The sequence below is a fragment of the Engraulis encrasicolus genome, chromosome 11 (assembly GCF_034702125.1).
Source record: "Engraulis encrasicolus isolate BLACKSEA-1 chromosome 11, IST_EnEncr_1.0, whole genome shotgun sequence".
NCBI classification, from domain to species: Eukaryota; Metazoa; Chordata; class Actinopteri; order Clupeiformes; family Engraulidae; genus Engraulis; species Engraulis encrasicolus.
The window spans coordinates 14031098-14043597 of record NC_085867.1 but is presented as its reverse complement, the minus strand read 5'-3'; the positions used below and the strand labels follow the sequence as shown (position 1 = coordinate 14043597).

General features: G+C 43.7%; 1 protein-coding gene across 1 annotated transcript in view; it reads left to right on the top strand.

The window, feature by feature from the left end:
- The window catches only part of ttc33 (tetratricopeptide repeat domain 33), a 75824-nt gene extending 74507 nt beyond the window's left edge, over window positions 1-1317 (top strand). The window contains exon 5 of the mRNA XM_063209937.1: window positions 1-1317. This exon is cut by the window's left edge and continues 207 nt beyond it. Within this exon, the coding sequence (XP_063066007.1) occupies window positions 1-171 (171 nt within the window). The 3' untranslated portion in view covers window positions 172-1317.
- Window positions 1318-12500: the final 11183 nt, after the last annotated feature.

The following is a 12500-nucleotide window of genomic DNA, read 5'->3' as shown; positions in this document are numbered from 1 at the left end:
GCGGCGTGCGCCGCCGTGGCCGAGCGGCAGAGGAGGCACGAGGAGGCGCGCAGGACGGCCGTGGTGGTGGCCGCCCAGGGCGTCACCGTGGAAACGCTGCGCACCGACACGGAGAGGCCGGCCTGCGTCGCCGCCTCGCACAGTGACTTTGTGAAAGCCCGGGGGCTGTAGTGAGCCGTTCACCCAGCTGGACTCTTATCACCCATGAAATTGTTGGTCTTGTGTTTGATTTTGTTTCATTATTTGTGTAGTTAATTATAGTTTGAGTTGATAATGTGCATATAATGATTAATGATGCTTATCTGTGTTTGTGTGTATTGGAATAAATCTTCTTGTGTATACACCTACGTAGACAGGTCATGCATACCTGTAAATATAAGGTACTTAAGATACTATTTACTGGGCTTCTATTGTAGCCAGACCGTGCCCTCCTAGTGACGCAACACCTTCAGCGTTGCTTCTGGTCAGGCCAGGAGCAACACAAATATCATTTCTGGGTTCCGGAAAAATCAGGAACTCCTCGCACTTTGTCGGGAAGCAAACAACCAGTAACAAACCAAGGGAGGCGGGTCAATTAATGCCGTTTGGGAAATGTTAATTGTAATGCTCTTGGTCAGACCAAGTCTTGAAGAGATTTGAAAGTTGATGATAATCAGGCTACTTCTATTGAACATGGCAGTCTGAAAGAGTGTCAGGAAAGTGCTGGGAGAGAGAGGTGGGAAGTGACTCAGATCCCCAGATCTATGGAATGGCACCTTAGCCCAGTGTTTCCCAACCAAGGGTACGTGTACCACTAGGGGTACGCGAGCACACTGCAGGGGGTACTTGGAGAAATGAAAAAACATATGCAGCACAGTCACATTGGTATATAGAACATGAGTGAGGGGGTACTCGTGGTATGACAAAAAGGCTTAGGGGGTACGCAAGACAAAGAAGGTTGGGAAACACTGCCTTAGCACACTGAGCCACGGCACCACCTATTACTGTAGTTTTGAGGAGTGCGTAGGGCTCTTGACCCTGCCCACCCAAACAGAGATTCTTTAAGTATATAGAGATATGCCAACATAATAGGTTTCTATGGGCACCTAACATGACCAGGTTCCGGTCTGCCTAAAGGGCCGTGTCATAATACTCCTAGCATTGAATAGAACAGTCCTTAGGTCTGCCTAGGTCTGCCTAAAGGGGGCAATAATAGAACCAGGAAACAATGGGCCAATGGAACCTCTCTCTCTCTACTCTCTCTGACCCAAGCCTTCCTGAGAATTTCAGCCAGTCTTCAGTCTTCCTGTGTCATTCGACCATTTCACTCTTTTCTTTTTCTCTGTCGTCCTTTTTTTTTGTTTGACGCAGCTTCCCATTTCATTTGTTTTCACATCAAACACACACAGAAAAAGATCAAGCCAGTTTCACTGGGAAAGCCATTTGTTTGAAATCCTATGCGTCCTGTATTTCTCTTTGTGCTGCCCAGTCCCCGGCTCAGTCGGACTACGGAAGCCTGCTGCTGAGTGACACAACAGAACGGCGGCCATTTTGAGTGACATAAGGAAAATGACACCAACGACGCTGACGTTACAGTACAGTACATTTGTTTATTCAAGTCTCCATGGAAGCTAGCCAGCCTGCTCCATTCCTGGAATCACAAAAGCTGGCATATAGCCACTGAAATTTCTGAACACACACACACACACACACACACACACACACACACACACACACACACACACACGTGCGCGCACACACAAACGCACACATACTCACCAGCTAGGCCCATATCCAGAAGACTCTAAAGGGCAGGACCTGAATAGTAGGGCCCAAAGATTCAAAGTCCCAAAGTCCCCATTGTGACTCATTTTACAGGTCTGACCCAATGACGTTTGTATATACCTGTCTTGGGTCTCTCCATTCATCTTTATTGGGTGTCAAACGTGATATAATTCCGACATCACTTTCCACCTCATTGGCAATGGCCAAGTGGCCAGTTTTGGCACCAAGACTATGCATTTGGCCTTCAAAACTACTGCTGCTGCACTCAAAATCACGCCATGACTGGTTTAGGGAAGGGCTAGGTGTAAGCGACTGTGTTAGTATGACATGCGACAGCCCAGGTATGCCCTCAGTGTACAACAATGGACGCCTGTTCAAATGGCATCGAAAAATACACATACACATTGGACACTCTTGAGATACATTCATACATTACATTACACTTACCTGACGTGTTTATCCGAAGCGACTTAAATATACAGTGGTGCTCATAATATGACATATGTTTACATACCCCAGCAGAATATACGCTTTCTCTGCGATTTCTCACGAAATATGACGGATTACACAAAACCTTTTGCATTTCCTCATATTGCATTTCTGAATTGAAATTCCAACAGTGCCAACATGACAATATTTCAGCACAGAAAGCCAAATCAACCCGTCATTAGCTTCAGAAAGAATAAAATGAAGTTTTTGTGCGACCGTCTCACTCTTCTGATCTCAACATCATTGAGCCACTCAGGGGAAACCTCAAATGTGAGGTTCCAGCAAGACACCCAAAGGTATTATAGGAAACAACCATTCTGCCAGGAAGAATGTGCTGTTTTGTCATCAGAGAACATTAAGAGCCTTATCCACAACTACCACAAACAATTTAGAGCGGCCCCTGATGTTAAACAGGGCCATATTCAGCATCAGAAACTAGGGTATGTAAACTTTTGAACAGGGTCATTTGGGTAGTTTGGGTTGTGATCATGCTTTTGAAAGAGTAAACACAGAATACTGCTAATAAATATCTTAAGCCAGTCACTAGCAATGAGTGAAAAAAAAGGTTTTGTGTAATATATCATATTTTGAGAGAAATCGCCAAGAAAGCGTATATTCTGCTGGGGTATGTAAACATATGAGCACCACTGTATTACAGGGTGGGACAGGGACAGTTTGGGAGTTAGGCAAACTCCGAAGCCTCAGGGATTCCCAAGTAGCTTTCGAAGCTGAATGGAAACACTCGGATATCCTGAGCCTCATCACTGTACAGGCAGAATCGATGAGGATACGCAAACCTGCTGAACTCTGAGATCATTAAGCTAGTTGGCCCTTTGATGTAATAACAACCATTTGGCAACGCACAAGACACATGACAAACAGACAGTTTGAAATCAGTAGACGGCCCTTTTATAAAATTATGACTGTTCGACTCAACAGCGAACACACACACACACACACACAAACACACACAAACACACACACACACAACGAGAAAGAGAACAAGAGACAGGATGACCAGCCCCACCAACAAATGTGACAGTTGTCCTGGGCCCAGGGAGAGAGGGGGCTCAGAATTGGTTCCCCATTCCATTGTATGCTTTGACAGGGGAGTCTTTCAGATCATTTTCTCCTGTGCCCAGTCAACATTGTCAGTAGCACAGAGTAGGCCAAACCTGTTTGTGTAGCTTTGTGTTTTGATTGGGTCTTGGGTGGGTTCGCTGTGAGCGTGCATTATGTCAATAAGGTCCAGACTGAAGGCCGCCTTTCCGCTGCCTTTCGCTCATTGTTTTGGGTTGAGTAGAAATGTAAATAACATGATGGACATCCTCTCTGGCTGTTGTGTACCATGAACCAACCGGTTCATCCGCACACACACATGCACACGCGCACACACACATACATTCTTCATTGACAAATCTGAAATAAACTTTTTTTTTTTACAGGATATGACACAGAGTTCTGACAATCATTTTTCCCTATCTTCTACTCTGCGTGAAATGTTTGGCAGGTGTGTGCTTGTGTAGAGTAGGCGTGTGCGTGTGCGTGTGTGTGTGTGTGTGCGTGCGTGCGTGCGTGCGTGCGTGCGTGCGTGCGTGTGTGTGTGTGTGTGTGTGTGTGCGTGCGTGCGTGTGTGCGCACCTCTGTCATAGCAGGTGTCAAACTGTTTTCTCTAAGGTCAGGGGGCCGCCTCCAACATCAGCAGCGCAGCAGTTACCGGCAAGTGGCACCGAGGGGGCAAGTAAACCAGATGAACACTTTCCGAAGCAATTTCCCAGAGATCAGAGTGTGCGTGAGTGTGTGGGTGTGAGTGTGAGTGTGTGTGTGTGGGTGAGTGAGTGAGAAAGTGATGTTCCCCTAGATCAGATCAGAGGGTGTGTGTGACTTGCGTCAGTAAGGCTCTGAAAGGTGACATAAATGCCATTCACGGTTAATGGCATCGAGTTAATGGTGTGAAGCCAACGATCACATATGCACACCACATATACACACACACACACACACACAGCGACATGCACACATACACACATAATGCCATGATATTACTTTTGCACTCAAACCTAGGCAGATATTATCAGTCGTCTCTTTCCAAACGCATGCCATTTTATTTCAGCTACTACCAATCCACACTTCCCAATCCTCACATCCAATTTACTGCCCGTCTCTTGACTACTGTACAGAAGGGAATTGGCATACTTTCTCCCTCTGTTTTCACTATTTTCTGTCCCCTCTCATACACACACACACACACACACACACACTACACAGCCTCGGCCCCTGATGACCGCTGTGATTGCTCCTCCTCACCTTTCACCGTTTCCTTCTCCTACTGTATTGTTACAGGAGTGATTAGCAGTGAAGAGTCTCCCGGGACGATGTTCGCGGACGTCCTCCCGCCTCGCGATTCGTAGAATGTGTCTCGCCCAATCAAGACATCACGGAATAGTTCCACCGGATCTAACTGTTGTATAATCATCATCACACACTCAACAGAACAAACAAACACATCCCTACTCCTGCCACTGCAGTTTTGTAGAATCACAAATGCAGTATTGAAAAATCCATACATTGGGTCTTTCTCAAAGCCTAGGCCAGTGTCCTTCCAAGTGTATCAGCCTAATTAGTCACGCCCAGTGATTGGATACCCTTTACTAGTCACACCCAGTGATTGGATATTCTGTAGAGTTCACCAAAAAGTATCCAATCACTGGGCGTGACTAATTAGGCTGATACACTTGGCAGGACACTGGCCTAGGCTTTGAGAAAGACCCAATGTTAATACTCCTCTGCACAGCTACCACACCTGGCTGGCAGACATATTATTCTTAAATCCCATCTCCGAATTATGGCTCCTCCATGTCATTTTTGGGTAACACTTTACACAATAACGTCCTATTCACAGCTTTATAAACACTTTGGTAATGAACTAATTATCAACAAAATGTTTACAAATGTTTATAAAGGGGCAAGAAATACTATGCTAACACAGCAGACACAGCGCAGTCGCAGCGGTCCTGGAAGGTTGTCCTCCAAAGACCAGATGGCATGAAACCACATAAAACTGACACAGTAGAAGTTGATTCCCACTCCACTGTGCAGTCATAGTTTGGTTATTACTCAATTACAACATTTGTAAATGCTTTGTTAAATGTTAATTATTATTAAATTTTATAATAAAGTGTTTATAAAGCTGTCAATAGGACGTTATTGTGAAGTGTTACCAATTTTGGTGGTGAAATTGGCCTTCCATGGGGGCCTACAGCAACCTGTAGCCGAGGGGCCCCGGGACATCTTAATTCGGCCCTACTATGACTGCACCATCAATCAGCCTCAAGACATCGCTGCCTCTTCATGCAGTAGCTTTCCACACACATCATCAGCATCTACACACACCTGCCCATCACATCACATCACATCACACATAGGGATCATTGGGGTAAGGGGGTGGGGGTAATGCTGAAGGGCCCATCCCTCTACACAACCCAATCAATGGCATTATTGCTTCTATTGGTTCTACTGGCTCGTGTGTTGGGGGGGGTCAGTTATCAATGGACTCTTGAATGGAGCCCCAGATTGAGTTGTGCGGCTCTGCAATAGTCACGGTAGGGTTGCGTGGAGTCTTTCTCATTCTTTTTTTTCTTTGTTTACCTTCTCTCTCTGTCTCTCTTTCTTTCTTTCTGTCTTTCTTTCTCTCTCTCAGACAGGCTCAGTGGGGTTGTGGGGGAGAAGGGGCAGTTATCCATGGAGACCCACAGGTGGACAAGTGTGGCTCTGCAATACTCTTACTCATTCTTTTTTCTTTCTTTCCTTCCTTTATATTTCCTCCTTAGCCTACTATCTTTTGTGTTTTTTGCTTTTCTTTCTCATGTAATGGCTTGGTGGGGTGGGGGGGAGGTTATGGCAATTATCAATGGATAGTTGAAAAAGGTAGGTCTGCACATTGCCGATAAGCAAAAAAAGCATAGTTTTGATCACGCTGGATCTTCATCAGGCATATGGGTAACAGAAAGAAGCAGTGACTTTTATCATGACCAATCATACACCCGCCCAGGCAAGGCACCCAAGGGTGACAATCAAATAGACAGACAGGCGTCTTGGCCTGTGTCCAATATGCATCAGGCAAAACCAAAAACATTTGCAAGTTTCAAGAATCAAGGAATGAGAGAAGATTAAAAATGTGAATAGAGTACATGAACATATAAGTACATTTCACATGTTTTTCTAATAAACAACAACAATTAGGAGACAATTACAGAAAAGGTTTTAAATCAAAATACATATTCATCCCTTTAGGTGACATAGTATTTAACGTGTATATATAAAAGGCTTCACGTCTAAGCAGTAAATTGTCAACGTCATTATCAATGGAGCCACACAGATGTGTGGCTCTGCAATAAACAGCTCAGCTCTCACCTGCGTCACGTTTTTTTTCAAATGTTTTTTTATTTATTAGTTTTATTTATTTTATCTCCAAAGCTATGTGCGATACCTGCGTCACTGAGATCTAAGCTGGTCAAGTGAGTCAGTCAGTCAGTCACTGGCTGCATAGCACACAGTAGAGTAGGTGCCTTCTGCTCATTTTGTCCATCGAACGAGCACACGTCCTTCCCCGTCCCCTGGGGGGCGGGGGGGGTAGGGCTTATATTACATTATGGGATGTCTTTAGTGTCTGTCTGCCTCCAGGTTTATTGTCTGTCATCGGTTACCACGGTGACGGAGCCCTGCAAATGTGGCCAGGGCTGCTGACAGCTTTGCCGGGGCCTGGGACAATGTCATCTTAATGCCCCCCCCAACCATATAATGTAATCAGGGCCCAATTATGCCCCACCCCCCTGCTCCTCTTCTTGGGTCTGGGACAACTGACCCCTTTGCCTCCCCCTTTGTCAGCAGCACTGAAGGTGGCCTAAGGTGATCAATCCTGATCTGCAGCATTTCAGGGCCAAGTCAGTGGCGGGTCCTGCAGCAACTGGCATTGGTGTCTCATAACTAGTTGTTGTCAAGACTGACAGAGAGCCTGAGGCAGGATTTCAGACAGATGGAGCACTAGCCCAAAGGGAATCTCCTCTCTTCCGCACACACATATTAATCCAGAGCACTGTGCAAGCCCTTAGGAAATCTCTAATAGCCTATTTTTTTCTTCTTGCTCTTCTTTTGCTGTTTTTCTTCTTTTCTCTCTGTTCTTCTCTCTCTCTCTCTCTCTCTCTCTCTCTCTCTCTCTCTCTCTCTCTCTCTCTCTCTCTCTCTCTCTCTCTCTCTAACACACACACACACACACACACACACACACACACACACACACACACACACACACACACACACACACACACACACACACACACACACACACACACACACACACACACACACACACACAGGGATTTAATTTTTTACGGTTAAGTTAGTAATACTACGGTCATTTGTCTGACCAATCAAGGGCAGTTTGGTAGAATGTGTGTCCATGCACTTTGGCTGACAGAACTTGGCAAAGGCCAAAACGCTCTGCGTCATGTATGCGTCATTCAAAAACAAATCACTGAGCAGTGCAGATGCACTTTTACTTTAGTTTGTATGTTTGACTGGCCCTGCACTTGACTGATATATTTTGGAGCCCTTAAGACTTACAGCTTAGAAGGCAGTGGTCCTGAGCCAAAAGAAAATTTTAAAGGACTGGGATGACACTTTATTTTACTGTCCCTGTTAGAGACATTGTGCCATACCCATGTTAGATGTAGGTATGCACAGTGTAAGTAGGTTGACATAATACATCATGTTGATTCATGTAGCTAGTGACATTAAAAAAGACTGTAAATTAAAGTTTTACCAGACATTACTGTGTTTAGGCAAAGCAGGTTAAAAGTGAGGGATTTCAACGACGGATTTCCAATTGGCATCTTTGATCAGATGTGACTGTTTCACATTATATTCATATTATAATAGTGTTTTTGAAGGAAAAAAAAGAATGCCCTGAGAGCTTTTTAAAATGTTGCCACCAGTGTTTTTTCTTCTTACCCCAGATGGTTTTGAAGTTGAGAGAATATCTTCTCTCCAAGAAAAAGTATCCCATGCCAAGGGATTTTCTGATGGTGGAGAATTTGTAACATAATCTAGAATAAAGTGTTGTTATGGGGATTAAAATATAGTACATGTGGTGTTGTTCTTTGAAAATTAAAACCCCTGCTGGCTTTTTATACTTGGACCGTTGTTTTCTGTAGGCCTAATTAAAAGCTACTCACATGAACAACCCCTTAGAACAGACGCTGCTGTTAATGGTTTAAGTTCTTTTCCGTTCCCGGCTCTTGAGTAGCAGCTTTCATGAACTTCCCAGGTCACTGGGCCAGAAATGTCGTAGTCAGATGGGAAACATTACTTCCTTCGTTTCACATACAAATGTAATTCAGCATCTCGACTTGATAAATCCTAATTGGACCCGTCTTTCATCAGCCACTCCAGTTAACCTCACAATCTGGTAAAAAGAAGACAAATGTTCTTCTCCAAACCTCAGTGTTTATGTTTTCATAAATCCTGATTGCTAAAATAGCACTTTTTTATCACGACACTTTCTTATTTGTCTCCAGAGGTTTCCCATTTTGGTGAGTAATGTTTAAGTCTGCATTCCTGAGGATCTTCCTAAATCACCTGCCTGGCTGCTCACTCTTTGGCTTGTCTTCTGCACTAGTTAGATGTCTGTCTTCATCAGCTCTTGTGCTCCGCAGATGTGTTTCATCTCATCATGTCATTAATCTAATCTTATGTTGCCTTTGGGATTCCCCTCACACGTTTGTTTTAGACATATTTTCATCACCACTATATTTAGTTTGTTTTGCTACCATCACATAGGCCCCATACATTATATACAGTACCTCACTCAATCTCCTAGGAGTGTATTTTCATAAAGATACAGTTATGTGAGCAAAATTAGATTAAGATTTTGCCCAGAACATGTATGAAAAATGTTGTTGGCTTTGTGGAATTGCAGGTGTAGTGTAATTTAGGCTGATTAATATAAATGCACTGCTTACTGGAAAATAATTTGGAAAATGAGGTTTCTTGGTCATCTCCAAGAAGTGCTCTGCTGGAAGAGCTGTGACAATCTAAAATACAACCATCCCACCCCCATCCTCCATTATTGAAAGACAATTCACACTGATGAGAATTTCCTGACATTAAATTACATTACACTACATTGCACTCAGCTGATGATTTTTTATCCAAAGCGACCTACAGGGTATTGGTTACAGTCCCTGGAGCAGTATGTGGTTAGGTGCCTTGCATCTCAGCCATAGAGGCCGGCAGGCAGTGTTAACGCCTTAGTGCGGAGCCTACGGTATGATATAACCTTACTGTCACCAAAATTGTAATGGCTATGTCTTAATCTAAGCTCTTGGTACTGTAATATTGTTATGATGTACTGTAGTTGAGTATGTTCAGCAAATAGTGAATAGGCCCGCCAGCGACCCATCTGCAATAAGAGGCTACCCCGTTCTTCCCTATTTCCTTGTGTGACCTAATTGAGGTCACATTGGTCAAGGCCACTTGAGTGATGAAAGCACTGTACTGTACTGCATCGTATGCTCCCCATAGGAGAAACCCTTATGAGGTGTCATGGGAGTGATGAATTAAGCCTCTGTCTGTTTGCACCTCAAATCCATATTGATCCCACTTCCTAGTATTGGTTTCATGGGGCAGCCCCCTTGTCGATAATCGCTTTCCTCAGATGCTCAGGTCAGAAAAAAAAGAAAGCCTAGGACCAGTCTGGCTTTTCACAAGCAAGCAGGCAAACTAGGCTATTGCCTAGGGCCCCTAGGTGAAAGGGGGTCTCCTTGTAATGACTGATTAAGAACTCGTTTTCAAATTATAGTAATGCCAGTTTGTGAGTGTAGCAGCTCCTCCCCTAAATTAAATGACTGCAGTGCAATGATTCTGCCATCAAAGGGCCTCAAATCTTTCTTTGTCTAGGGCCCCCAAATACCTTGAAACAGCCCTGCCGCCAGTTTTTCCAGTTCACTGCTCTGCGTTGGTGGGTAATTCCACAAATGTATTTCCCACTTTTGAACAGACCATGCAGTCATCTTCTCACTCAATTTTTCCTTTTGCTTTAACGGTCATCAAACCCACACACTGATCATCACGTACTGTATACGTAACTGCTTTATTTAAGTTTTTTTTCATCAATTGTGGGTCTTTCTGTTAGGTTCAAACAACTCTAAGCAATGCAAAAAAGGCACATTTGTATAGAGGCAAAATGTTTGAATCATAACTATAGGATAATTATAGGATAACATGTTTATACAGTTCCAACACTTTCACAAAGCCAAACAAGGTGGGGTTTCATTATCACATTTGTTTTTTAATGTTTTCTCAAAAAAAACAAGTGGCAATTTCAATTCAGTTCAAGGTAATTGCACGACATGATGGGAGTGATCTACATGCAGAATGGATAAGCAGCAATCACTGCATTACAAAACACTCGAATTACCAGTGACTCTCAATGGCCACGTTTACATGACGCTTTTAATTCCGAATTAATCATTCCGAATTAAATAGTTCAGTCGAGTTTACTTTGATTTTTCATTTAATTCAGAATCGTGAAGTGTTTACACAACGTTTTCAAAGCGGAATTAAGCTTCATTCAGAATTAAAGTGAGTTAATTCTGAGTTAAATATCTCATGTAAACGTAGCCAATAAGAATGATTTCAAATGATTTCAAATCCACCCTTCATGGATCATTGGGCTGCAGCACACTGTGCACACAAAATGTGTGACCCATGCCATGTGCCATATACATGTACATACATTCATTTTTTTTTATTCACCCAGCAATGCTGATTTCGGTTGGTTTTCATCCACATCAACAATGTTCATATCATAGCCTCTGAACAGGCCCGTGCGAGTGGTTAAGTTTTGACAGAACATCACATAATTTGAATAATAGCAAACTATGTAAGACTCAACATCACCGTTTTCTGGATGACATCCAAATGGTTTCTATCTAATAGCTTTTTTAATAACGAGGGCACAACTGCAGCTTAGACCTTCTCACAGAGAAGACGATTTGTTATTTGTTTACATTCATTAAATAAATAAGATAATTACATTAAAACACTTTTTTTCACATTTCAGCAACATAGCTATGTACAAGACAATTAAGTGCACCTGGTGCTTTGCTAAGGGGGTCTGGCTCGGCCAAGAGGCTCACAAGATAGTGGGTGAAAGTCAAACTTTGTCCTCATGTCCTTTCCTCTGGCCTTTGGCCTCTTGCCTGGTGTCACTCCTCCTCTGTGGAGAACACAATTAAGTTTCCCCGCAGAGTTAGCCTGATAAACCAGACTAAATGTGGATGTCTAATTTAGTCTGGCCTCGATGCATAATACATCCGAAGATTGTTGATGAGAACAACCTTCCCTCAAAACCCTGCCCGCTTTGATTCAAAACACATCTTTGCGTTGTAATTGGTTTGCCAGATTCATGGCATTCTGGCTTCATTGAATCATTATGCGAGGCCAGACCCACCCGTAGACAAAACATTTTGCCGTCCAGCGGGTGGCGCTGGTTCACCAGGCTACCGCAGAGTGGCTTTCTGGGGTGGGGTGCCTTCTCTCCCATTCAACAACCCGATTGCAAATGATGAGAATGACCTTTGAGTTGTGCTTTTGCAAGATATTGATTAAATGCTAAATTGATTATTGATGACGCTGGGCCTTGCGTCACGACACCAGTGGCCACGAAAAAAAAAAAACAGGGGGACAAAGACTGACATGCTCCCACAGACAGAGAGAGAGAGAGAGAGAGAGAGAGAAATAGAGAAATAGAGAAATAGAGAAAGAACGACTCTAGTGCAGCACTGTATATGTCATGGTGGACCCTTTCGGTGGCCTCTCCTTATCCTCGTCCTCTTGCTATCATGATGATGTCAGGGCTGGACTGGCCATCTGGCATACAGGGCATTTTCCCAGAGAGACAACAGTCCTCAGGGGCAGATGCTATTTTTCTTCATTGGAGACCAGCAACACAATTGGCCCTTGGCCCATCTATCTTCACTAGGTGATATAGGCAGTGGACTGGGGGCTAATATAAGGGTTGGGTGTTATGTGGAGGTCTCAGCTAAAAATGTCCGAGCCATGTTTTTGGTCACAGGCCAGCCCTGGGTGACGACACCAATATACTCTGTGTACAAACAAAGTTTCAATAACACGATATAAAAAGGTACACAACGTCATCATTCTGTTCTTGCCTTTTTTTCTTCTTC